Raw genomic sequence first — 25,833 nt, forward strand, 5'->3', positions numbered from 1 at the left:
TAAGCCCGGAAGTTAACTCCCGAGACGGCGAGTCACTCTTCATTTTTCTGTTCTCTGTGTCTCACGTACACGTAATCTGAGCGGAATCCTCCGCGAGCTCCGGAGGGAGCTGTGGCTGCTTTACGTCCAGCCGCGACTGTCGTGAAAGCGAGGGGCACGCCTGACGGCAGCACTGTCGCGAACGCTCGCAAGGACAGGTAGGTAAGGAAGGCCGGGGGGGGGGTTGTTACTCAGGTGTAAGGGGCAGGTGGGAGGGGTTGTGTGGGAAGGGTATCAATTTCGCTCCCCCACCCCGTCTGCCTGCGGCGGGGAGGGACAAGTTGTGTAGCAAAGTTCCCTGCAAGGTAAAAATTCAGAGCCAGTACTTGAAGCAGGTTCTGGGGTCTGTTACCTATGCCTTTGGCGGAAGGGTGGGCGGTAGTCTGAGGGAGGGTCGCCCCCAGAAGAGTTTGCTGCTCCTTGAGGCTCCCCTCAGTCCCCGGTGCATGATAGCGCCCAGGCTGGTCGAGGTAGCTTAGAAAGCCCCTTCCTCTCTTCCTCCTCCTGGCAACAAAAACGCCATAAGAATAGTTTAGAGCAGTGGTTCCCAAATCTTTTTGGGGATCATCCCCTCACTGTACCCCATAAAAAGCATTATTCAGAACAGCGGTTTGTACGGTCCACTAAGGAAGATAGCGCAATAAAATTCAAAACAGTAACAATTAATTGCATACTTATTCAAAATTCAATTAAAGATATGTAGTTTAATTCATTCAACAAAATCGATGAACTTGATTCAGTGAAACCAACTTTTCAAAGTTAGATAGTCATTTACACCTCCAGCACCCCCTGCTGCTCTCCCTAGGTAGCCCACATTGGCAACCACTGGGTTGGTTAAATGCACTAACCATGTGCTGTCTGTTTCAACAGAGGCTAAACCATCGATTTGCTAAACTTCTGGAAACTTTGAAGCCGGGTGTGTGGGTGTGAAGCGGGATGTAGTCTGGGAATATTTTGAAGTCTGGTGGGGAAATTTTGGAGGGAAATGAATTGTTTTGAAACATCTTCTCATTGGATTTAAGCTTGCTTTAAATACGTAAATGTTTCAGGTGTATTTGGCAAACTCACAGATTTTACAGTTTGGTATATAACGGTTTAAGACTCATTTACTTAAGGGATCACCTTACCTACATGCCACTTTGATCTGCAAAACTTTAACTTCTACAAGTGCCATACAGTGTTGGATCCAAGTTTATGAGTAGTTCCTTTAGAGTAGCAACACTTCAGCTTTAGCTATGGAACTCCCCTCCTATTGACACGAGGCAGCAACATTCACTACCGGTATATTGTTTTAGATGCCTCCTGAAAACTTTGTTTCAGTGGGCCCATTCAGGCACATGACTTGGAAACATGTGTTTTAAAATTTGAATATGTTTTGATTTTATTTTTAATCATATTTCCTAGTGTTTGTCATATTGGGCTCCTTTGAGAGGAGTGTGGGAAATAAATGAAATAGTGTATAAGTTTACATGGAGTTTAGAAATATGATTGCATTGATTTTCTCCAGATGGTAATTGCAGCGTATTCAGCATTAGAGAGGGAGCAGTATGGTGCTATAACCATTAAGTCCTTAAACGTATCTTGGATTTCTACCAGTTATGGAATTATTATTTTGAAACCATCACTATTATGGGGGGCGGGGGGGGGGAGAGAATTATCTAGACTTGGAAACCTCTCCTTATTGTCAGCATTTACCAGACACAAAAAACCTACAGTGAATGTCCACATCACAAGCATTTTTTCTTCTTCAAACTCTTTCCAAATCTCTGAGAAATAAAAAAAATATGCACACACATGTATGTTTGTGGGACACACTTTTTCCCATTCCTAGCTGTGTTAAAATCTTTGATTTCTCCATTGATTTCTATGGTCAGCTCTCGCTTCTGTCCCTAGGGACATTTAAAAATAGTTTCTCAGTGTGAACTCGGGGAATGACCTAACCGAACAGTGGAGTAGTTCTATCTGTCTCTTCCTTTGTACTTCTTCTCTAGCCACTCAGTTCCATTCCCAGCCACCCAGTTTTCATTTCTCCAGCCAGTGTTCCTTGCCATTGAGTAACCTAGGGACTGTGAAGGTTTTTTCCCATTAAAGATTGATTCTATCATTGCAAACCTCATAATTACCCTGAGTCTGCTGGTGTCTCCCCTGTTTTGGTGCGGGGGGGGGGGGGAGAACTGTACTGCAGAACTAGCACACAGCCCTGGGTGGGCTTTCACCCCCAGAAAGGTGTGGGCAGGTGCTGTGGCTGTAGCCCTACTTCCTGCTCCTCATTACTTGGTTCAATGGTACAGTAAGTGATGCTAGCTGACCTCACCTCTGGTAGCTCCTAGACGTTGCCAAGTGTGTTATCCATATCCTCCACTTGAGGATGTGTTAGGCGGTGTTTTTTTAAAAAGGAGAAAAGAGAGCATATTAAACTGGAATATTTTATTTATCCACCACTGCCACTTCAAAGATGAAGGCAGTCAATCATCAGATTAATTTGTTCCTGCTTGAACATGCTCACCTTAAAGCCTTTCTTCCCAGAACTTCCTGCTTCTCTCTCCCCTGGTCTAATGTTCCCCCTAAGGAGGATTTCTTCCTGAGTCACCTGGCTACTCTTCAGCTACACACCTAGCTATGCACATTTAGGATCATTTCTTTATTGGTGTTTTTTTCTCCCCCTCTCAGCCATGCCACTTCTCGATCTCCAGAACCAACTGGGCATTGATGTTGACAGGTGGTTGCTCATCGGGAGTTCCAAGCAGCCCCACAAGCAGGCCAGTTTGTGCTTTGCCTTTCAGAAGGAGTGGCTGGAGTGTTCTGATGGCATTGGATCTGTAAGGGCAAAGAAGGAGTGCCAGCAGGAGATGGAGGATCTTGCTGAATGTCTAAGCAAGAAAAAAATGGTGAGTGGGAGACCTGAAGCAGGGACTCAGGGCCAGCAAGTGTGCATCTGTGTGCAAGGAAGTATTTGTCTGTTTGCTTTTCTTACTGCTGGAGTATCTGCAGAAGTTGACTGCCTCTTCCCATGTGCTGCTTGAAAGAGATGGTATGGACAGTTTTGGGGAGAATACAAATGTAGTAAGCTTGCTTTCCCTGGGCAGAAGTTATTAGTAGGCAGCTCATTTCAAAGGCAGAATTCTCTTGTATTCCCATCCATCCTTGATGCCATGCAGAGCTACCATTTGTCTTCCCAACATAAGGGGCAAAGGAAAGAGGAGCAGCTGTGCTTCCTTCTCACTGCAGTGAGAACATTAGAGAGGTAGAGTAATTCACAACTGTAGTTAGTGTGGGTGTAATAAACTGATTTGTAATTGAGGTCCAAAGCAAGTGGTTGACTTGGGGTAAGGGAATAGCCTTTACTCTATATACTGCTAACTGCAAGCAGGGTCTGCGTTTTGTGCGCTAGTGTCGGGGATCCATTGGTTGACCCCCCCAAGGGCAGGGCTGATGTGTGATGCTGCCTTGCAGTGTAGTCAGGCCAAATGGCCTGGTAAATTCTGACTCCTGAATTTTGCCAGTACAGTGGTGCCTCGCAATACGAAATTAATCCGTTCCGCGAGTCTCTTTGTCTTGCGGTTTTTTTGTCTTGCGAAGCACGGCTATTAGCGGCTTAGCGGCTATTAACGGCTTAGCGGCTTTAAGAAAAAGGAAACAAACTCGCAAGAACTTGCAAGACATTTCGTCTTGCGAAGCAAGCCCATAGGGAAATTCGTCTTGTGGAACGACTCAAAAAACGGAAAACCCTTTCGTCTAGCGAGTTTTTCGTCTTGCGAGGCATTCGTCTTGCGGGGCACCACTGTATATGGGACACCTCTTGAGATGCTATCAGGATGGGGGAAGCAGGTGGCATTCCAAAGTGTAAACTCCTGTTGGGTTTGTGGATGTAAGCTGGGAGAAAAGTTAAAATATTTTCCAAGCCGCAGCTTCTTGCCATCTTTCAATGTAACTGGCCCACCCCTTTGAATGTTTTCATCATGCAACGGGAGCAAGGTATTGCTGCTTCATAGCCTCTCTCCTCTCCTCTCCTCACCTCCCCCAGCCCCATCTGTTGTTAACAAAACTGCCCATCCCTAACTGGGCTTCCCACATCTCCATAGCTGAGAGTGCAGCGTGAACATCTTGGTCAGCTGTGCAGGCACCTCAGGAGTCTGGCAGACCAAGATCATTTTGTGGCAAGTAGAGAATAGCAGGCCATCTGGAGGGCAGCCATGTGTGGGAGCCCATCAAAGCCTTTTGCTAGTAAGGTACCTCCTGGCTCTCCCTCTGCACCTTGATGCTGAAAGATTCTGAGACTTTGATCTAAAGAGCAGAACTGCAAGACTGAAAGTAGCAGAGTTGTCAGTCTATTTGAACTCAAGATCGGCTTATAACCCACTCTAAAAAAAATCTTGTGTATGTCCGTTTCCCCCCTTCTCTCCCCACCCTGATCTGAGTTGAGCAGGTGCAACTTCTCACAAAGGAGTGGCAAAGCAGTCTCCTCTTTTGCACAATTTTTAAAGGGAAAGGGGTTCCACGTTTTCCCTTGCATCTGGTCACCCTCCAGTGAGTTAGAGCACATTAAAGGGAGTGCGAAATCTGAGACCTTCAGCAATGGGAACATGCTCCTTTACAAATCCCTACGTGCTCTGACCTGCTGGAGAGGGCAAGATTTAACTCAGAAGGTGACATCCCAACTCTCTCTTCTGTTCCTTTGGCAGGTGAAGCGAATGATGGCGATTCAAGCACAGAGGGAGAAGCTGATAAAGGAGGGAAAATACACCCCTCCTGACAACCATTCTGGCAAATTTGACCCCACACCTTGAACTTTTGCTGCTTACCCTGGAGGAAGCAGAGCAGGAGTCACTTCCCAGTCTCTCTTCCTTTTTTTTTTTAAGAGTTCTATCACTAATGTATCAACAACTTCTGGTTAGCATGGAGACAATTGACTTTAGTCATTTTCCTTTAGCTGCCAACCGCTCCTCTGTGTCTAGTGAAGTGGCAGACTGTTCCTGGCTTGAATAAAACTGCCTCTTTGGGTCTTGAACATTAAGCTTGAGGTCGTTTTCTTTTCCCCCATCTTTGTTATTACAGAGCTGCAAGTGGCCATTTGCTTGGAATCTGTGAAAGTGTGGAATGCACAACATGGAAGGCAACCACCTCAGTCAGAGAACATGGCTGGGGAATCTGTCATTCCTGATGTTGCTGGGATCCCAACTCTCAGCAGCCCACACAGCCTAGTGGTCAGGGTTGATGGGAGTTGTAGCACCACCAAGAGAGAGGTTCTGCATCCCGATCTAGGTGCTGAAAATGTTAGCTTCCTTCCACCACTTGTTCCTGCTGTCTCAGACAAGCCTGTCTGTTACTACATTTACCGGTACATCTACCTGTCTTCTCTCAAGCAGCTTAAGGTACACAGTGCCCTCCCCTTTCTATCTTCAGAAAAAATGTGTGGAAGAGGTTAGGTTGAGAGAGGGTGACTGACCCCAAAAGTCACATAATAAGCTTCATGGCTGAGTGAGGTTTTTAACCTTGCCCAGTTCTAGTTTGGTGCTGTGGTTCTGTCAGATCCTTTGCTTCCCATCCACACACCCCCATCTCTATGTTTTCTGCTACTTCTTGGGTCTAGAGCAGTCTTCCCATCTCTGTGCATCAACCCAGCTTCCCCATGTTCCTCTTGGTTAAGTTTGCCATGAAGAAGACATATTTTGGGGTGCCAATAATGAGTGCAGTATAAGAAAACAAATGGATCTGGACTGATAGTCAGTGGGCTTCTACAGTCTGTTGGGCAGTCCTCTTGCACCATGGGTGGGAGTTGTGGCCCATGTCAAGTTAACAGGTGTGTGAGTCATTTGGACTCTTCCCCTTTGAGTAGCCCTGTGTTAACCTCTCCTTTTGGCTTGTTCACTTCCATCTGTTCAGACTCTTCCTTGATCCTTCCTCTTTTGCATTACAAATTCACATCTTTTCTAGCAGAGGGCCATTGGACAGAGGGTGTTGCCCCCACAGCCTCTATGGTGCCTAGCATACGCTCATGGCCCTGCATAAATAAATAGCAACCATTTTCCTTCTTACAGACCTCTTTAAGTGGAGATCCTCTGTTGAGTAATTGAATTCTCAGAGAGTGATGTCCCACTCTCTAACATAAAGAGTGTGCAATAGTTATTTGTGGCAAAAAGGCTACCAAATTGCCCAGAGTTTCTTGTTTTGTTGCCAGTCAGTAACTTGGGAAGTTTTATTACTGGAGGAGGCCAAAGGCTTCTGGGATTTCATTCAGGGAAACAGGAGGCCTCTGTGCATTTGGGTCTCTACCAATCTTCTGCTTTCATGCTTGGTGGAATTCTCAGAACCCCCTTTTCTCTTCCTCAAATCCCTTGTCTCAGTCTCTAGCTAGCCAGCTATATCATTTTAGGAGCTGTCATGTAGTTCTGCAAGTCTGAGGTATGCAGGGACCAGCTGTTTGGTTGCCTGATCTTCTGCAATACCTGTATTGAGATTTGCAGGTTACTGCAAAGGATTTGGGCCAGTTTTAGCTGGATCAACTCATGTTTATTTACAGGTAGAGAGCTCCAGGCTGGGATTCTGTTCCCTTCTGCCATACCTACCAGCCTAGAACTGTCATCTGTCATCTGCTGGGAAGCAAGGAAATGTTGCTTTTAAACCTTACCTGCCACTTCAATAAAGTCACACAGTTCCCTGGTTGCTCCATGTTTACCTTTCTGACAGGCGCTCTCCCCCCCCCCCCCGCCCCAGCCTGCCTGCCTGTCTCTGTAGATACATAAAGATTAATAATAGGGGCTGTGTCCCTGCTCACACTGCTACCCAACCCCCTGCCATTCCCCCCTCATATTTGCCCATAGAGCAGGCACCCCAAAACGTGGCCCTCCCAACTGTTTTGGGACTACAGTTCCCATCATCCCTGACCACTGGTCCTGTTAGCTAGGGATGATGGGAGTTGCAGTCCCAAAACAGCTGGAGGATCGAGTTTTGGGGTGGCTGCCATAGAGCTTCCCCTTCTCACCCCGTGCAATTTCTAAGCTTGCTTTTCACTTTCCCCAACTCCATTTCTGAAACTACTACTCTCATATTCTGCAGCCCCACTTCACATCCATTTTCAGCTTCACCCCCAAGTCCATGCCACCTCCTTTTCTGCCCCATTTTTTCCTCTACCCTACTCACTTTTCTCAACTCTCCCTTGCACACAGATCCCCCCCCCCAAAAAAAAATTCCATGCATTCCTCCTCTACCATGCAGGCCCTTTGCAGACACCCTCTGTAACCTTAAGATGAATAGAACCTTAAAAGCAAGCCTGTCAGTTACCTTGTTCAGTTTAAAAGGGTAAGTTCAGCTGATAGAGGTTGCACATATATGGATGTTTGCTTGTTCACAAAATACCTTTTCTAATTTACTATATTTAATATAGAACTTCATGTTGAAGACAATACATGGTATCAGGAGTGCAATACATGATTGTGGGAAGGTAATTACCAGCTGGTGAGCTTGATGTCGATACCAGCGAAGATCCTCGAACAGATAATTAAACAGTCAGCCTGTGATCACCTCGAAAAGGATGCTGTGATTACTAAGACTCAGCATGCGTATCTCAAAAACAAGTCACGCCAGGCAAATCTCATTTCTTTTTTTGATAAGAGTTACAAGCTTGGTGGATCATGAGAATGCGGTAGACAAAATGTTATCTTGATTTCAGTAAGGCTTTTGATGAAGTTACGGTTAGGTGGATTTGTAGCTCGTTGACTGACCGTACCCAAAGAGTGCCACAGAAGACAGAACCAGGATTAAAGATTGACTTAACAGATTGGAGAACTAGGCCAAAACTAACAAAATGAATTTCAGTAGGAACAAAATGTCAGATTCTACACTTAGGCAGGAAGAACCAGCTACACAAATATAAGATGAGGGACATCTGACTTGCAAGTAGTATATGTGAAAAGGATCTAGCTACGAGCTTAACATGAGTCAACAGTGATGCAACAGCAAAAAAAGCTAATGCTATTTTAGGCTGCCTCAAAAGTAGTCTAGTGTAAGGATCAAGGGAAGTAATAGTACTGAAGGCAGCCCTGTATCGGGAAGTTTTTAATACCTGATATTTTACAATGTTTTTATATATGCTGTAAGCCACCCAGAGTTGTTGGGGAAAACCAGCCAGATGGGCAGGGTATCAATAATAATAATATTACCACTCTATTCTCCCTTGATCAGACCACACCTGGAGTACTGTGTCCAGTTCTGGGAATCACAATTTAAGGATGTTGACAAGCTGAAACATGTGCTGAAGAGGGAGACCAATATGATCAGGGGTCTGGAAACCAAGCCTTATGAGAAATGGTTGAAGGAGCTGGGTATGTTTAGCCTGGAAAAGAGGAGAGACTGGGAGGAGATACAACAGCCATCTTCAAATATCTGAAGGGCTACCACATGGAAGATGGAGCAAGCTTGTTTTCTCCTGCTCTGAAGGGTAGAACTTGAACCAATTGCTTCAAGTTACAAGAAAGTAGATTCCAGCTAAATATCAGAAAGAACTTTCTGACAGTAAGAGCTGTCTGACAGTGGAATGGACTCCTTCAGAAGGTGGTGGACTCTCCTTCATTGGAGCTTGTTAAGCAGATGGTCGTCTGTCATGGATGCCTTAACTAAAATTCCTGCATTGGAGGGAGTTGGGCTAGAAGATCCTTGTGGTCCTTTCCAACTCTACAATTTTATGATTTGAAACTAACACAACAATGCCTTTCCCAGCTCCATTCTCATGGCACTCAAACCTTGTTTTAAACTGTCACTCTTTCCCTCAGTGTTACCCCATCATCATTTACTCTGCAATTTTTTAAAAATCACTTTTTCTGTTTCCTTTACTCAACTCTCTGCTGTTATTTAAAACCATCATTTTAAAACTTTCCTTCTCTTGACAATGCAAATCCAAGACTGATGCAGTACTGCAAATCCTCCAAGTGTGTGTGTTACCTCCCACATTACAACTGCCATATACTAATATTCAAGCGATATTCAAGGGAGCAGGTGGTGTTGTGGTCTAAACCACTGAGCCTCTTGGGCTTGCTGATCGGAAGGTCAGCGGTTCAAATCCACACGATGGGGTGAGCTCCTGTTGCTCTGTCCCAACTTCTGCCAACCTAGCAGTTCGAAAGCACACCAGTACCTCTGTGGCGGGAAGGTAAGTGACATTTCTGTATGCTCTGGCTTCCATCACAGTGTTCTGTTGTGCCTGAAGTGGTTTAGTCCTGCTGGCCACATGACCGGAAAGCTGTTTGTGGTCAAACACCAGCTCCCTCGGCCTGAAAGCGAGATGAGCACCGTACCCCATAGTCGCGTTTGACTGGACTTAACCATCCAGGGGTCCTTTACTAATATCCAACCAGTGGACCCAAATATGGACCCTTATCTAGCCAAAATGGCCCCCATTCTCTCTCAAGAAGGAAGTCTCAGCATGTTTGGGGGAAATCCAAAGATTGCAGCAATAGAATACAGTAAATGTTTAGGGAAGAAAGCCAATGAGGACTGAACATGCTCAGTGTGTGCACAATGCTGGCTAGCAGGGGTGGTGTAAAATAGTAAAGTATGCTGGCTGGGGCTGATTGGAGTTGTAGTCCACCAACAACTGGAGGGCGCCAGGTTGGTAGAGGCTGAAATAAGTATCCTAGAAGAGGGCATGTTTGGCTAGGACCATGAACAGACTCACTCTTGCCTGCAACATTTTATTACAGCTTCCACTGGGTCAGGATTAATTTTGCATTCAAAGTGCCCTGTAGCACAGAGTCCCTCCAGCAAAACTGGACTCCCTGTGATGATATATTATCACTACTGTAATGTGGAAAGTTCCCAAAACAAATTGGGAGTACAAATCATTCAGCCTTTGAAATGCCCCCGTCTGCCACCCCCAGCTCCAGAGAGGATGAGAGGAGGGAAAATGGATAAGGCAGAGGCCAAGCAGGACCTTGTGCGTTTAATCTTTTTTAATTGCTAAATCTTCACCCTTGTGTGACTTGTTTCATTCATTAAGAATGAATTTCACAGGGTGTGAGTGTGTGACACATTTAAGAAATACAACAGGAAAAAATTCAAATACCTGTACATTTTCTCCTGTGTTTTATATGAGATGTTATAACATTATCTAAGGTATGTATGTTAGTGTGTGGCTGGTGGTTGTTAGAGGCCCCACAACACCCCTCCCCCCCCCAAAAAAATTGCATTTAAAACCCAGAATTCTGAAGGTGGCAAACAGAAAAAGCAGAAGGATTGGATTTAACTGAGTGTGTGAGAAAGAGACATGTCCTCCCCCTGGTTAGCAGAATCCATAAATTTAAAGCAAAGAGTGTGTGTTCTCTCTCTCTCTCTCTCTCTCTCTCTCTCTCTCTCTCTGCAAACACAGTCATGAGCATAATGCTCCCGTCCTCACACTGTGTGTAGTCAGCGATAAATCCTCACTTGGCTGAGTGTGTTAATTCCCCCCGCTGCCCGCAGAGGAAAGCAAGCAGCTAATTATGCCAGGCTGCCTTTCCACAGCTGCGCTCTGGCCTTGCAATGAGGCTGCAAGATCAAAAAACCAGAGGCCTATTGGAAAATGGGACAGGACAAGGCAGATCAGGTGCTTCATGCCCTGACCACTTCCCTTTCTGTTCCACCTGCATTCCAGGCATGGAGCAGCAATGCTTTGAGGGGTGCTTGTGAAAAGGCATGTAATAGTCTACCTGTTTTATAACAGGAGCAGATCCACAGCAGGAAGTTTTGATGGAAGTGCTGACTGTGAAAATTGTTTTCTCCATTCTATTTCGCTTAATGTTTTAGACTACAACCCCCACCAATCCCAGCCAGCACAGATGTGCTAGGTGGAGTGATGGGGGTTCAGCATGAAAACTGCCAATATCATAACGCCACTCCACTAATCTGTGGTGCAACTGCACTTCGAATATCATTCTGCTCGCTGCACCTCAAATAGGACATGTCAGAACCTGCATTGCAGGGGGCTGGACTAGATGACCCTTGGTATCCCTTCCAACTCTACAATTCTGTGAAATGCAAAAGGGGTCAGGAAAGGGCACCCAAGGTTATTCAAGGTCCTGAAAGACCTACGTTGGCTCCCAGTACAATTCCGAGCACAATTCAAAGTGTTGGTGCTGACCTTCAAAGCCCTAAACAGCCTCAACCCAGTATACCTGAAGGAGCGTCTCCACCCCCATTGTTCAGCCCAGACACTGAGGTCCAGCTCCAAGGGCCTTCTGGTGGTTCCCTCACTGCAAGAAGTGAGGTTACAGGGAACCAGACAGAGGGCCTTCTCGGTAGTGGCGCTCGCCCTGTGGAACGCCTTCCCATCAGATGTCAAGGAAATAAACAACTTTTAGAAGACATCTGAAGGCAGCCCTGTTTAGGGAAGTTTTTAATGTTTGATGTTTATCGTGTTTGTAATATTTTGTTGGGAGCCACCCGGAGTGGCTGTGTATAAATAATAAATTATCATATTATTATCATTATTACAAGGAGCTGGATTCCATTATGCAGAAAGGGATTCCTCTTTCTTTCCAGTTGTGAAGTGGAAGTGCAGCTAAGATGTTGTTGTGAAGGACCACCCCTACAAGGTGCATCTTATTTCCAACAGACCAGCTGGTGGCTCCTCTTCTTCTTCAACTCGTCCCTCGGAAATTGCTCCCCTTTGGAAGGTGCAGGCCGCTCCCTCCTTGCTCATGTCCCAGATGGATTAATTACTGTAACACAGATGGGTCCTGCAGCAAGGAAGCTGCTTGGTGTGCCCCTGTCAAAGTTTCATTGGTGGGAGACACAGATGCTCCATTTCCCCTGTTAGTGACAGACCAAAGGAGCTAGAAGGGAGCAAGGGAAGGCCAGCTCCCAGGGTGCACCAATTGCAGCATCTAACAGAACTTCAGCTCTGGCTGTGAACTTGTTCTGCAGGTTTCTGTGGTTCCTCTTCACTTCAACAGGACTTGTACAGCAGACCCTTCCAACAGGCTTGGGGGGACTGCTTTAATGAAAGGTATGGTGCTGTGCTGTTTTTATTAGTATGGTTTTAATAGATTTCATATATGTCTTAATTCTATCAATGTTTAATTTTTTTAATGATTTTTTTTTCTGTTTTTAGTGGTTCTTATTTTTAATAAGACCTCACTGAGCCCTGTCGGGAGGAAAGGCAGGGTATAAATAAATATATAAGAGTAAGAATAAGAACGGTGGCCATGGGATAGCCCGTGTGAAAAGGTAATTCTGCATCCAAATTCTGCAGCTTATATGCATTAGGCAAATAAGGCACATTTTCCATTTTAAACTTTGACAAACATGAATGAAAAATTAATGGGAAGACATATAAACACCACAGAAGCAAATCAGAATGAATGCTCATTGTCATATAACCTGCTCAGTAAAGGCCGGACATAGTATAACCTATCCAACTTTATTAATAAAACAGTAGAAATAGGTTTTTAAAGAGTGAAATGGAGTTTGCTCTATTATACAAACTTACATGCTTGCTGTTTTGCATATATAATGCTGGCTTTGCCAGTCATTGAGTTGTGCCCTACAACCAAGAATCTGATTGCTCTGGCCCTCAGATTTCAGCAGATATCACCCATATGCTTTGATATATATATTTGCCTTAATGAGGGACAGAAACTTGATCCTTTAAGCAAAATCACTGAACTGTGCCCACCGATGGCACATTCCTAACTTTTCCTTAGGCCAGCCTCTCTCCTGCTCTGCCCTAAGGCTGCCCAGCAAGCTCCCTTCCTCCTCCTCCTCCTCCTCCTCCTCCTCCTCCTCCTCCTCTTCTTCTTCTTCTTCTTCTTCTTCTTCTTCTTCTTCTTCTTCTTCTTCTTCTCCTCCTCCTCCTCCTCCTCCTCCTCCTCCTCCTCCTCCTCCTCCTCCTCCTCCTCTTTACAAACACAGTCAGGGCGATTAGGAAGATGCCAGAACAGAAAAGAGTTGAAGAGGTGGACCAAAAGCAGCTCTGGAGGAAAAAATAATAAAAACAGACATCAAAGAGTCCTGCCATGAGAAGGGAAACAGGGGATGTACTGAATGTTGGTGCAGGCTGTGAATGATATAAATAACCATTGACCCAAATCTGTTTAGTACTCCCTTTGAAAACTCATCCCTGGTCTGGCTGTATGCAAACTCTAGAATAGTGCTCTATACCCTCCAACATTTCTCCGATGAAAATAGGGACGTCCCATTCCATAATGATTATTTTACTATTTATACCCTACACATCTTACTGGGTTGTCCCAGCCACTCTGGGCAGCTTCCAACATATATAAAAACATAATAAAACATTAAGCATTAAAAAAAACTTCCCTATACAGGATTGTCTTCAGATGGCTCAGGGGTTGGATAACTCCATACCCTCCAACATTTCTCCAGTGAAAATAGGGACATCCAAAGAAAAGTGGGACATTCTGGAATCAAATCAGAAACTGGGACGGCTTCTCTAAATCAGGGATGTCCCTGAAAAATAGGGACACTTGGAGGGTCTGGTGCTCCGAGCTCAGAACCACTAAAGAAAAATAGGGGAGACCCAGGAAATGCCGTGATTGGCTTTTTACCCAGAGGACTCAGTCCTGGAACATGTCAGGATGAATAAAGGAGGGTGTGCCTTGGAGCATGCAGCGAGCCCATATCCCCACCCTGGCCTTGCTGCTGAACAACCTCAGTCCAACCTAAATTACCAAGGGTCAAGTAGGACTTCCAGAGCAAAGAGCAAAATGTCCAGCTTTGCTCGAGAGCCAGATGATGACTGGCCATTTTGCCTTTGTGCAAAGTCATTTGCCACAACGATGCTGAAATAAATTATGAACCAGAAAGTGAAAAAATACAGTGGGAACAGAGCTGCAGTGTGATGCCACTTCCAGAGGCTGACACACACTGTCGTGATAATTGCTAGTTTGCCACAAAGAATGTGAGGGGAAAACTGCACTTAAAATAAGACAAAGGAAGAGAAGACTAAGCTCTTTTAAAAAGAGAGAAAATCATCATATCTTGCAGCATTTGCTAGCATCCATTCCGGTTTGAGTCATCCAATCAAGCACAATCCAAGTACTGGAGGAAATATTTAAATATCTTGAAAGGCTTTTGCATCCCAAGAGACTCTTACAGATCAATTCAAAATGTAAACGGCCATTAGGCTTGGCAGATTGGGGGCGTTGTGGAAATCCACAGCAGGGAGGGCCAATTGAGGGGGGGGCAATGTTGCTGCTGGAGTTCAATTCCAGTTGTTGGATTAAGCTAAGAGCTAATGAGAAAAAAGAAAGGAAAATATAGATTGAGAAAGGGACAGAAGAAGAGTGACACCTAACAGTTCATGGAAGGGTGAGGAAAAAAACATACAGTTCTTGCTGAGCAAAATGAAACAGCTGTGGATGTTGATCTGGTATTTGAAGGTATTTTTAAAAATAATCACCAATTTTAAGTGTTCCAAAATCACCATATTAGAGCAATTTTAAGACAAAACAACACAAAATAGTGTGTAAGTTTCTGAGTTCTCCTGAACTCTTCATCAGGCTGGAAAGTACACAAATGGAGGTGATAATATAATAATAATAATTTATTATTTATACCCCGCCCATCTGGCTGGGTTTCCCAGGTGAGGAGAAGAGAGGCTGTCTGTCAGTAATTAAAGTATGTTTCCTTTGAAATGGTATTTCAGAAAGCAGCCTGGCCAAAGTCCGAACTTCCTGGGGAAAAGTTCTTAACAAAGTAAGCGGATCTTGTAAGGTCCTGCCTTGTGTTATGTGAATTAGCATAAATGTTTGGTCTGTACTGTTTTTAATTAATCCCACACTTCTCTCTTGGCGTGTTAGAGGATTTGCCTTAATGCTAAAGGCCTTGGACTAGATCCAGGAGGAAGGCAAGTGTGGTAGTGGCAGCAGCTTCACCATGTGCTTCCTCAGAAAACCTTTTTGGGAGTTTTTAATACATATAGACATGGCTATGCCCATGCCTGACTCTGTCATCCTTTCAGGGGGGTTGGTCCTTGGGTGGGTCTCTATGCAACTACTCCCTGCACTGCTGGTCTGAGAAAAGAAACATCTCTGTGAATGCAAAGAACAGAGCGAAAGCCAATGAAGAGTCGGCATATAGGGGGTTAGCCGTCATGGGAGAGAGAGGGCATAACACCACCTAATCCCACAGAACAAGCTTGTTTTAGGAAAACAAACACTGGGTCAGCACTCTGCCGCCAAACAGCAAGAACCACTCTCTGTTGTTTGTTCACAGCAGTTGGCTTTTAGAGGTTTACTGACTCTGAACACAGAAGGTCAACAGGAAATCCTATGCCTGTCCTAAAGAAGCTGTCATTTTAAAGTTCTCCAAGAGGTGTACATATTTTCCCCCATCCCACCACCGGCTCACCTCAGAAAGACGAGAAGCTGTGCAAGAGCATGGGAGCGTCTGTTCATTTCTGTGGGATGTTGCACAAAATAATTCATTGGAAGGGACTCCAAGGGTCATCTAGTCCAACCTCTTGAAAATAGAGGAATCACAACTGAAGAACCCCTGGCAGGTGACCATCCAAACTCTGCTTTAAAACCTCCAATGAAGGAGAGCCCACCATCTTCTGCCCCACTGTCAAATGGGAAGCTGCCTCATCCTGACGGCTGGTCCATTGATGGCAGCATTGTTTACTCTGATTGGCAGTAGCTCCTTGGGGTCTTGGGCACAGGGGGGGGGGTCTTTTCCGTCCCATCTCTGTTCATTCTTATCTATATTTTCATAATTTGATTATGCTTACTTGCTTTTCCAAGTCTGCCGATTTTATTGGTATTTTCTTTATGAATATTTTATATTTTTTTATGTGAACCACTTAGAGGTTTGTTTGCTTTTACTAAGTGACACATTTCGTTAAATGAAAATAAATAAAACTACCTGTTACCTGACTCTCTTAATTGGAAATGCCAGGGATCAACCCTGAGACCTTCTGTGTGCCATACCTTTGCAATATGGGCTCCCCACCCCCAGCTAAATGGTGCTTTTTGAGGAAGCTGCTGTGGTCCCACAGCTTGATTGGGATTCCTTTCATCAGGCAGGTGCATCAGTGTTTATAAACATAAGAACCTAAGAAGAGCCCTCTGGATCAGGCCAATGGCCCATCTAGTCCAGCATCCTGTCCTCACAGCGGCCAGCCAGATGCTTCTGGGAGCCCCCAAACAAGTGCAAGAGAACTCTCCCCTCCTTTGGTTTCCAGCAAGTGGTATTCAGAGGCATGATGCCTCTGGCAGTTGAGGTCAACACGGCCATCCTGGCTAGTAGCCATTGATAGCCATCTCCTCCATGAGTTTGTCTAACTATAGCCATCCAAGTTGCTGGTCATCACTGCCTTCAGTGGCAGTGAGTTCCACAGTCTGCCTGAAAAAGTACCGGTATCTGTCCTGAATCTTCCAACATTCAGCTTCATTGCATATTCATGAGTTCTAGTGTTATGAGTCAAGGGGAAAACATGTTCTGCCATGCACTCCTGAATGGCACATACTTTTTTGGGCACAGGCTGATTTTTTGAAAGTAGCAGCATTGCTCTGCTACTTGCAGGGAAGGCAATATCTTCCACAGAGAGGCAGCAGTCTGATTTTCTTTCCCAGAAAACTAGGTTTCTGTCCCTTAAGTTTAATTTGAGGCAGGGCTCATAGGCAGCACCTGTTTTTCAGAGCAGGACTCTGGAATTTGTGATTGTTGTAAGACGGCCACCTGTAAATAGCCACTCCTTTGGTTCACCTTTGGTGAATCATACTCCCTTCCAGGTGAGCAGGTGGAAGAAAACATTTGCACTTTGGGAAAGAGCTGATTCTTTCCCCATTTATTCAAGTGCCACAAACGACTGTGTAGGCAGATGGACTAACAAACAACGGTCTGCTATTTTTTGTGGACTTCCTTGCAAGGCTTGTTGTAATAATAAAAGAAGAGACGGTAATTGAGTCACCTACAGAGTGCCCTTTCCGTTCTGTTAAGTAAGGTGATCATCTTGCAGTTTGGAAAATTCAGTGTTGCAGGAAAAGAGATAAAGCTTCCATGTTTAGAGGGAGTATACCTGGGGGTGGGACAAGCAATAGGAGAAGGCTGTTGTCTGTTAAAATAGGCGGGGGTTGGCCACAGCAGGAATGGGAAGCTGCACCAAAGGCTGGACTGATTTGGGAGCAGACAAGCTCTTCTGATACTCCCTTGGAGGTGTGTGGGATGGGTGTGATTTGTGTCAGGCTGGTGTGACTTTGGAAAGCTCCAGAATAGTGCCAGCTTCTATAGGAAGGTGTGCTATCTATGGCAAATGATGGCTGCTGCATGAACCTTATCTGATGCCAAGCTGTGCATAGAATTTTTGAGGTTCAGCAGATAACAGGCCTGACACCAGTTCCACAGAGGCTCCTGTATGCACATGGAGTCCATGGTGTGGCCAGGCTCTGAGATAACTACATGGACGGAAGGCATTACCTATCCCTCCGAAAATGTGCATGGATCATCGTTTGCCAACCTGGTGCCCAACTTCCATTAGCCTTAGCCAGGCACTGTCTGTATCCCAGAACCTCTGGAGGGCACCAGGTTGGCCAAGGCAGTGTGTTTGGGGGGGTTGGGGGTCCATGATAAGTGCTAGGCTGCAGGCAGGGAGCAGCTTGGATGGGGGGGGGGGAGCGGAAAGAGAGAGAGTTTGAGATTTGGAAGAGGATGCCAACTACGAGGCTCAGGCGTGGGCATTTCTCCGGGGGGGGGGGGGGATGCCTCTGGCCGCTCTGCTGGCCTGGGTGTGGGCCTTCTCTAGGGAGCCTCCGCCAGCATCTAGGGGGAGTACCCATGCCAGGGGGCTAATTGTGGGCGCTCTCCCCCCATGATCCCCTTCCCCGTCGTGGCCACCTGTGCGTGTGGACGGGGAGAGGGTCGCGCCACCCCTCCGTCCGCGTGGGCGCGCCTGGCCGCGGGGCGGTCCCGATCCAGGCTGGGCGAGGGGCGGCGTCTGCGCGCTGCTGGCGGCGGAGAGAGGGAAAGAGAGGGAGGGACTGGCGGTCGGCGGTTGCTCGCTCGCTCGGCTCGGGCTCCTGCTCCCGCCTTCCTTCCTCTGCTGGCTGCCTGGGCAGTTCGGCCATTGTGCACGCGCGGAGGTCGGATCTGTGCGCTCCGACCCACTCAGGCCGCCTGGTAAGGTTAGACCGGGGGGGGGGGGACAGGCGGTGTATGGAGGGGATGTAGGGAGGGAGGGCGGAGGCGGCCGGGGCATTTTCTCTCTCCACATCTCCTCCGCGCCATGGCACTCTGGCAGCATCTGGGGGAGGGGAAGGGGAGGGGAAGGGGGCACCCTGTAGCCTGGGGGTGGGAGAAGGGAATGACCTGGAGGCGGGGGAGGGAGGGAGCAATTAAATGGTGCCAAAGCAACAGCCCCCCCCCCCGCTTCCAGGCAAGGATGCTCCCTCCTCCAGCGGCATCTTTGCACCTGCTGCTGCTCCAGCCGCAGCCCCCAGACCCAAAAGGCTGGACGGGGCGGGGCAGGCACCGATCGGAAGGCAGAAGGCGAACCTTTAAAATAAGGGGGGTTCTGTGCTGGATTTGTACCCACGAGCCCACGGGTCGGTTTCCTTTGCGCGCCCCTCCCCCGGCCCCCACCGAAGCACCGAGGGTCGCGTTTGTGCCTCCGTTGCACGGAGCCTCGGCATGCCGCCGTCTACTCCCACCGGAGGTTTCTGGGGTGGGTGTGTTCCCCAGGAACCAGGCACCCCAAAAAGGCACCCTGCCTTTTCATTTCTCCCCACCCCGGGTTGCCCTTGCAAGGCGTAGTAGTCGCCCGATGGGCTTGTGGGTTTGCCTGTCAGATGGATGCCCATTGAAACGGGCGCGCAGGTATCCCCACTCCCAGCAATGGAGGGGGAAGGGTGCTTTACTGGGGCGCGGGGGGAGAACAGTGAATGGAGGCTTACAAATGCTCTTTGTTCTCGACTATTATTTTCATTGATTACAAATAGGATTCCAGCCTCCTGTTCCCAATTCCTTGTTTTGAATTACCCTCCCCTTCAGAAATCATAACGGTAATAGCATCAAAATGGAAACGAGGGTATTTATAAATGGTGCTAGCAGATAATGAGGTCTGAGGATCGGGATGTTGTTGTTATTGCTCCATCACACTAAATGCACAATTTCGCTTTTTAATGGCCCTGCAGGTTTAGAAACGGGTATTATTTAGAACTGTGGTTCATCATCTCTTTGATTGCGTGTGGATTTAAAAACATTTATCCTCCACCACTCAGTCTAGGGATGGAATTATATTTTGCATCTGATGGCTCGTGATCAAGTGGATTTTTCTTTTTTTTCAAAAAACTGTTTCCAAAGGGAGGGGATCCAACTGGATTCCAGCAGTTGTGGCTTTTTTGTTTTTGGCATATTGTTGAATAGAATCACTGTATTAAAAAAAAAATCTGAAGAGAGGGATGCTTTGAATGGAGGCAAAGGCATTCAGTTTATTAGTACAGTAGCCTTCTTGCATTTCTCGTGCCCAAGATGGGGGATTCTCTCCCTCTCTGTCTCCCTCTCTCCTTTCTCTCCCTCTCCCTCTCTCCCTCCCCACATTTCCAACCCCCTGCTTTTAGCACCTTAAACTAGAGCCTTGTAAGGCTGATAGTAAGGATGCATCCTTCTGGCATTGGTGCTCAAGAGTCCAGGGTTTGCAAAGGAGGAAGGCGTTCTGCATTTATGAGAAAGGAGGACCACTTGGCTGTCAATGAGGCTCACCACGACACAGCAGTGGTACTCCAGGAAGCTGACAATTCCTACAAGGGAAAAGCCACACAGCAAAGGGTCTAGGAAGGGAAGCATGCTTCCTTTGAGGGACCCTGCTCTCATTTACTACAATTGTAAAAAACTGTAAAAATCCTTAGCACCAGTGTGGACAATGCCCACTTTGTTCTCCATGTTAGCCGAGTTGGCCAGACCTGAAAGAGTCACACAGGGCTTAATTGGGATTTCCCTGGACTCAGATCTGTTTTCAGTGCCAAGTCTGAGCCTTGGAGCATATGAAATGGTATTGATGTGTGCCTTTGAGCATATGCAGAGTGCCTTCTGATCCCTACTGGCTGGAACCATGTGGAGCAGGGACTTCCTGATCAAGGAATGTGGCTTCCAGCAGGGGTGAAATACACAGTCATCCCCAACTGCCACAAATATACGTGTCCTAGTTGACAGTTGCAATGTAAAGCGCTGAATCTCTGCAAATGGGGACAGGCATATTCTCTGTGGTACCTCCTCCCCTGCATCAGCCTGTGCAGGGGTAACTCCAAGGCACCTTCAGCATAATTGGGGTTTCTTAGATGCATTAACATCTCCACACCTCACACACCCCACACAAACACACAGAAACCTCATGCCTAACTTCCATAGAAGCTGTATACTTGCCTGTTACAGCCCACAAAAGGGGGGTTACAATTTTCAGTGCAAGAGCTCCATCCTGTGACATGCAGTGTGCATGTGTGAAGTGCCTTCCCCTCACTGTTGAGAAGCTGCAGCCCCCTCCAACACGTTGGGAGTTGCAAGACAGGGCTTCTAAGACAGCATTCCCCACCACTCTATCTGACAGGCGAGGCATGCATATTTTATTTTGATTTAAAAATGGGAGGCATGCCTTTGTTTTTACTTTGAAAAAGAGCCTGCCCCTTACATTTCTCTGTGAGTAGCTGCTGGATGGAGGTGAGCAGGGACTCATGCAGAGAAGTAACAGACAGCCTCCTCTGAAAGTTTGAACATGGCTGTTCTATGGCATAGGGCAGGAGTAGCCAATGGAGTACCCTCTAGATGTTGGACTATAGCTCCCATCAATCCTGACCATAGTCATGCTAGCTGGGGCTGATGAGCGTTATCATAGCATTGTAGAGTTGGAAGCGACACCGAGGGCCATCTAGTCCAACCCCCTGCAATGCAGAAATGTTGGTTGGTCCAACAGCTTTTGTAGGGCATTTGTTATCTATCCCTAGTATAGGATGTGACTCCTAGGTGCCCTGCAGCTCTTTGTAGAAATTAAGTAACAAGACTAGGGCCAGATCACACTGGAGATGGGCCAAGATGAACAGGGAGGCTGCAAGCGGTTGGACAGATCCGAACTCTTTTTATTCTTTCTAAAGTCAAGTTTCTAGACCTCATGGAAGTGAGAGTTGAAACCAATGTCCTGCAAAAGCACTGAAGCTCTAAAAGTTACCACTCACTCTTTTATGACTTCCTGCCATGTTGCCCTCTCTGTGTCTTCTCTTTTTCTTTTAAATATGTTTTTATTATTTTATATAACAAGGACACAGAAAAAAATTTGGCACCCAGTGCAGAGGACTAATTTTCTTGCTTCCTACCATCAACTAACTACAATGTGTATTTTGTATCTTTAAATGGTCTTCTTCATATGTTATCCCAAAATGTCCGTCCATGGCTTGCCGTGAGCATTGGAGATTGTGCTTGTCCTTTATTTTAATTTCCACAGAGTACAAAGCAGTCCCATTGTGCAATAAAATCACCCATAGGCCTTCGTCCGGTAGTGGCTACAGACCTTTCTTTTCCATACCTCTTTGTTCTTACAGACTTCACCAACCTTCACCAACAAGGCAGCCTTCACCAACCTGGTGCCCTCCAGATGTATTGGACTCCTCTCAGTCTCAGCATCATATAACAGTGGTGACTGGGGCTGATGGGAGTTGTAGTCCAAAACATCTGGAGGGCACCAGGTTGGCAAAGGCTGATCCATGCACATTTTCAGAGGGATAGGTAATGCCTCCCGTCCATGTAGCCATTGCAGGGAATATGAATCAACTAACCTAAGAGCTACCCTGCTGGTTCAGGCCAAAGGTCCTTCTCTTCTAGGTTCCTCCTTCCCACTCTGGCTGAACAAATGCCTCTGGGCAGCTCACAAGCAAGGGGTTAAGGCAAGCCCAGCCACCGAGCCAGTAGCCATCCCTGCATTATGTAGCAGCCAATCCTTTAAATTAATTATGTGTCACGTGGATGAGAAGACTTCTTTTGGTCTGTTCTGAATCTCCTGCCAACCCCTTTCCTTGGCTGACCCCAGAGTTCTGGAGGTGTTTCCTTCACGTCATTCCTGGGCAAAACCACCCGCACCCCTCATATATTTGGAGGAAAATAGGGGGAAATGAATTTGCTTCGTTCAAAAAGAACATCTGCGGGATGTTTAAAGCACAGGAATCTCAGGGCAAAACATGCAAATGTGCATAATGGCTATTGATTTGCATAAGCTGTTAGGAGCACAGTCTTTAAGATTCTTAGGCAGATGTCAAGGTTTTCAGGCACAGAGAATGTTCTGTTTTTGGAGCGAAGGAGGGAGATCAACTTGCTCTTGGTTCATTAGCACTGTGTAAGGTGCAATGCTTTCCGGGGCGGACTTTGGTAATCTTTTGTACTATGGTGCCCCTGAATGGATCTTTTCCATTATGAGTCTTCTCAATTTTGCACCCTGTTGGCTTGGTGCCCTGTGGGGGGGGGGGACTGCCCGCACCACCCTAAATCCAATGCTTTGGAGTCACCCTCTTGCCAGGAGATATTTGTAACCTCATGGTAGTGGAGATCAAGGACCTGGGGGCTGGACTAGATGGGAAGGGCTGTGCAGCAGAGCATGTTTAGAGCTCCACTCCCTCACCACTGCTTGACTCCACTTGTCTGTAGGGCAGGTCCAGCTCCTTGCAGCTCAGGGGGTTGTGGTAAAATCTGACGGGCAGGTGCTGTTCCTGACACAATCCATAGCCAGGTCTGGTCTCAGACTGTACAACACTAATGAATTTTTGGCCCACAGAGGCACTGTAGCACCAATACCAAACCACCCTTTTTGCTCATTGAAGGGTTCTGATGGGCTCAAAAGCTTGCTTGCTATTTTGTGACATTTTGGCTGGTCGTAATAAAGGGACTTTGCTCCCCAACCCCATCCCAGAATAAAAATGGCACGTTAACTCTTAGCTCTGCACGCTGGTGTAACCTACCACTTCCACTACTGAGACTATGGAAATGGGTTTGGCAGGTTTCTCTCTGAGAAAAGCTTATTTGTTTGGCATGCAGTGGGTAAGCCAAAAGTCCCCAAGGAGATGTTCCTGCTGTGAAATAAGTGATAGCACTTTGACCCCACCTGCCCTGCTCTGCTATGCCACTAATGCAGCCACACCACACCCAGGAACTGGGCCCCAGCATAGCAAAGGATTCTGGAGCACCCCAGGGGAGACAGTGCAGTGTCTGGAGGGCTTTGGCTGGTCCTGCATGTCTAGGTTTCTGTTACTTCCAGAAAGCTGGGTAGCTGTAATTCTTTGGAAACTATTTGGAGAGTGGCTTCCACAGTGGTAGGGTACAAGCTTGGTTCTCAGAGGCTCCCAGTTTCAATCCCAGAGAGGGATGGAAAACTTGCCACTCAGAGCAGACAATACTATGCAAGTTGGTCTGACGGTATAAGGCAGCGTCATCTGTTTGAATGCTCACATAACACGAAAGTGTGGTGTAACTTGGCAGTGGTCCTCGTTTGGATGTGTGAGCCCAGCTCAGCCAACTAACCATGGCAAGAAATCACCATGTGCTAACCTGTTGGTTTATGAACCATGGTTTGTTTTAACTACGATTGGATATTCTGCTTGGACAGAGCAGCCTTGCTTAAGCATGGTTTGCTTGACTACCCCATCCTAGATGCTCATCAGGCTACAAAAAGATGTCAGCTGTTTTCGTTTTCCCATTGATTAACAAATCCGTCACCATAAATTCACCCACTCACCCATTGGCTGTTATGTGCCTTCATGTTCCCACTAACCTGAGATGTGTATGCAGCTCTGATAATACAAATGTCTTTGTTACTTTTACTGTGTGAGTCGCAGCTGAGTGCAAAACTGTGACTATGGAATTAAATTGATCAATTAATTAATCAGTAATTGTAATAATCATGCTGATATTCCTAGGCCGGCTGTTCCTAAGGATCGGCAGCCCCTCTGTGCCTCCTTCCCTCCTTCGGGGCCATGTCGTCCTCCGACGAAGAGACCCTGAGCGAGAGGTCTTACCGGAGTGAGCGTTCGTGCCGAAGTGAGAGGTCCTATCGGAGTGAGAGGTCCGGCAGCCTGTCTCCTTGCCCACCGGGGGACACCTTGCCCTGGAATTTACCTCTCCATGAGCAGAAGAAGAGGAAAAGTCAAGACTCTGTGCTGGATCCGGCAGAAAGAGCCGTCGTCAGAGTAGCCGGTAAGGAAGCTGGTTCAGTGCCATTGTTTCAGGGAGGGGAACCTCAGGGCGGGGGGAGGGACAAGTGTGGACCTTGAAGCCTCTCTGTATGGCCCTTCAGACTGTCTCCAGGCCACTCCCCCTTTTTCCAAGCCACACTCCTCCCTTACCTTGCTTTGTACCCTCCTGGTGTCTTGTTCCCTCTCTAGAATGTGTCCATGAACTTTGCTTGCCTGGATGGAGGCTAGAGACACTGTGGAGAGATAGATGAGCCTACTATACAAAAGTAATATTTACAACCCTTGCCCCACCCACTTTTGCCTCTGCCCTTCCTCCCAGTACAGTGGTACCTCGGGTTAAGTACTTAATTCGTTCCAGAGGTCCGTTCTTAACCTGAAACTGTTCTTAACCTGAAGCACCACTTTGGCTAATGGGGCCTCCTGCTGCCGCTGCGCTGCCGGAGCACAATTTCTGTTCTCATCCTGAAGCAAAGTTCTTAACCTGAAGCACTATTTCTGGGTTAGTGGAGTCTGTAACCTGAAGCGTATGTAACCTGAAGCGTATGTAACCCGAGGTACCACTGTATATAGCTTTCAGGAGATTGCCCAGAAGGGAATGTCACCCTTGAACTGAATAAGGTTCCCCACCCCTGCCATAATTTAAGGAGGCATTGGTTGATACCTACACAGTTTTCTTTAGAGCAGGGTTTCCCAAACTTGGGTCTCTAGCTGTTTTTGCACTACAACTCCCATCATTCCTAGCTAGCAGGACCAGCGGTCAGGGATGATGGGAACTGTAGTCCAAAAACAGCTGGAGACCCAAGTTTGGGAAACCCTGCTTTAGAGGCATGTCAATTCCTAGAAAGTTGGATAAAAGTGAAGATGACAAGGCCCAGGGTCAGGAATGTGACCTCTGCCTATCAAGAAGTTTCAAAATGCTCATGCATTGGGGTCCATGTTCAAATGCTGGTGGTGAACTTCAGACTCCAGCATGCCGGAGCAGATGCGCACACAGCCCTACCTGAAAAGCTGTCTGTCTGAGAACCACTTGGGAAAACTGGGCTGAGTCAGGGGGGTGAGCCACAGTCTTATTGTCACATTTTGGGGCTGAGTCACATGAGTAGGACTGAAATAATTTAGCTCAAAGAACTCATGTCTCCCTGCAGAGCTTAGCACTAGATCAGTGTCTCCCCAATGGCACACTCCCCTTTAATTAAAATTAGAAGCACGTCTCACCCAAGGACCTATTTGTTTTTTGAATGTAAAAGGGGGAGGATTTCCTGCCCTCAGAGAAGCCTACCCAGCCTCCTGTGTTTCTGTGGAAGATGCTGTTCTTAGGCAAACTCAAAGACTGGAGGTGATGGGTAGCAGGGGAAGGAGACCTGAATTAGAGCAAGTGAAACCCAAAGAGAAGGGGGCGTTATCATTCCCATAAACTTAATTCACTTGTGCGTATGCCAGTTTGAAATTGCCCATTGCATCACATTGAGGCTAGGTTGGTGGCAGGAAAAAGCTACTGGGAGGATGGATGTGGCACAGAGGGCAGTTTTAAAGTAGCCAATTGGCTTCCAGTGGCAACTCCAGAAAGACAAGAAAATGGGTTGGGATGAATGCAGTGGTTGTCTCTCCTCCTTCCCTCTTTCCCTGCATCTTCCTGGTACAC

At 46.8% G+C, this 25,833-nt stretch overlaps 2 protein-coding genes across 13 annotated transcripts in view; both read left to right on the forward strand.

Annotated features, from left to right (window-relative positions):
* Nucleotides 1-67: 67 nt before the first annotated feature.
* On the forward strand, nt 68-5,053 carry NDUFS5 (NADH:ubiquinone oxidoreductase subunit S5). Of its 2 annotated transcripts, none has more exons than XM_028739114.2 (3): nt 68-197; nt 2,710-2,927; nt 4,722-5,053. In XM_028739114.2, exons 2-3 carry the CDS (start codon nt 2,712-2,714, stop codon nt 4,824-4,826), a joined length of 321 nt encoding a protein of 106 aa, XP_028594947.2. In that variant the 5' UTR covers nt 68-197; nt 2,710-2,711; the 3' UTR covers nt 4,827-5,053. The 2 variants fall into 2 exon arrangements, with proteins under 2 accessions (XP_028594947.2, XP_077787985.1); XM_077931859.1 differs by having other exon boundaries at nt 93-201.
* A 12,972-nt stretch (nt 5,054-18,025) lies between these two features.
* MACF1 (microtubule actin crosslinking factor 1) overlaps nt 18,026-25,833 on the forward strand; it is a 297,050-nt gene continuing 289,242 nt past the window's right edge. For 6 of the 11 annotated variants that reach the window (XM_077931870.1, XM_077931885.1, XM_077931874.1 and 3 more), the window contains exons 1-2: nt 18,026-18,147; nt 23,916-24,192. In XM_077931870.1, the coding sequence (XP_077787996.1) occupies nt 23,973-24,192 (220 nt within the window). In that variant the 5' untranslated portion in view covers nt 18,026-18,147; nt 23,916-23,972. The remainder of the gene's footprint in view (nt 18,148-23,915; nt 24,193-25,833) is intronic. The other 5 variants (XM_077931880.1, XM_077931883.1, XM_077931884.1 and 2 more) reach the window with 3 other exon arrangements.

Source organism: Podarcis muralis, chromosome 7 (assembly GCF_964188315.1).
Source record: "Podarcis muralis chromosome 7, rPodMur119.hap1.1, whole genome shotgun sequence".
In the NCBI taxonomy this organism is placed as follows: Eukaryota; Metazoa; Chordata; class Lepidosauria; order Squamata; family Lacertidae; genus Podarcis; species Podarcis muralis.

What these genes read in the sequence shown, in the direction of transcription:
- NDUFS5 (XM_028739114.2), top strand. Translation starts at nt 2,712, where the DNA reads ATGCCACTTCTCGATCTCCAGAACCAACTGGGCATTGATGTTGACAGG. An exon ending in GTCTAAGCAAGAAAAAAATG is followed by an intron (nt 2,928 to 4,721) that starts GTGAGTGGGAGA and finishes TTCCTTTGGCAG; the next exon opens with GTGAAGCGAATGATGGCGAT.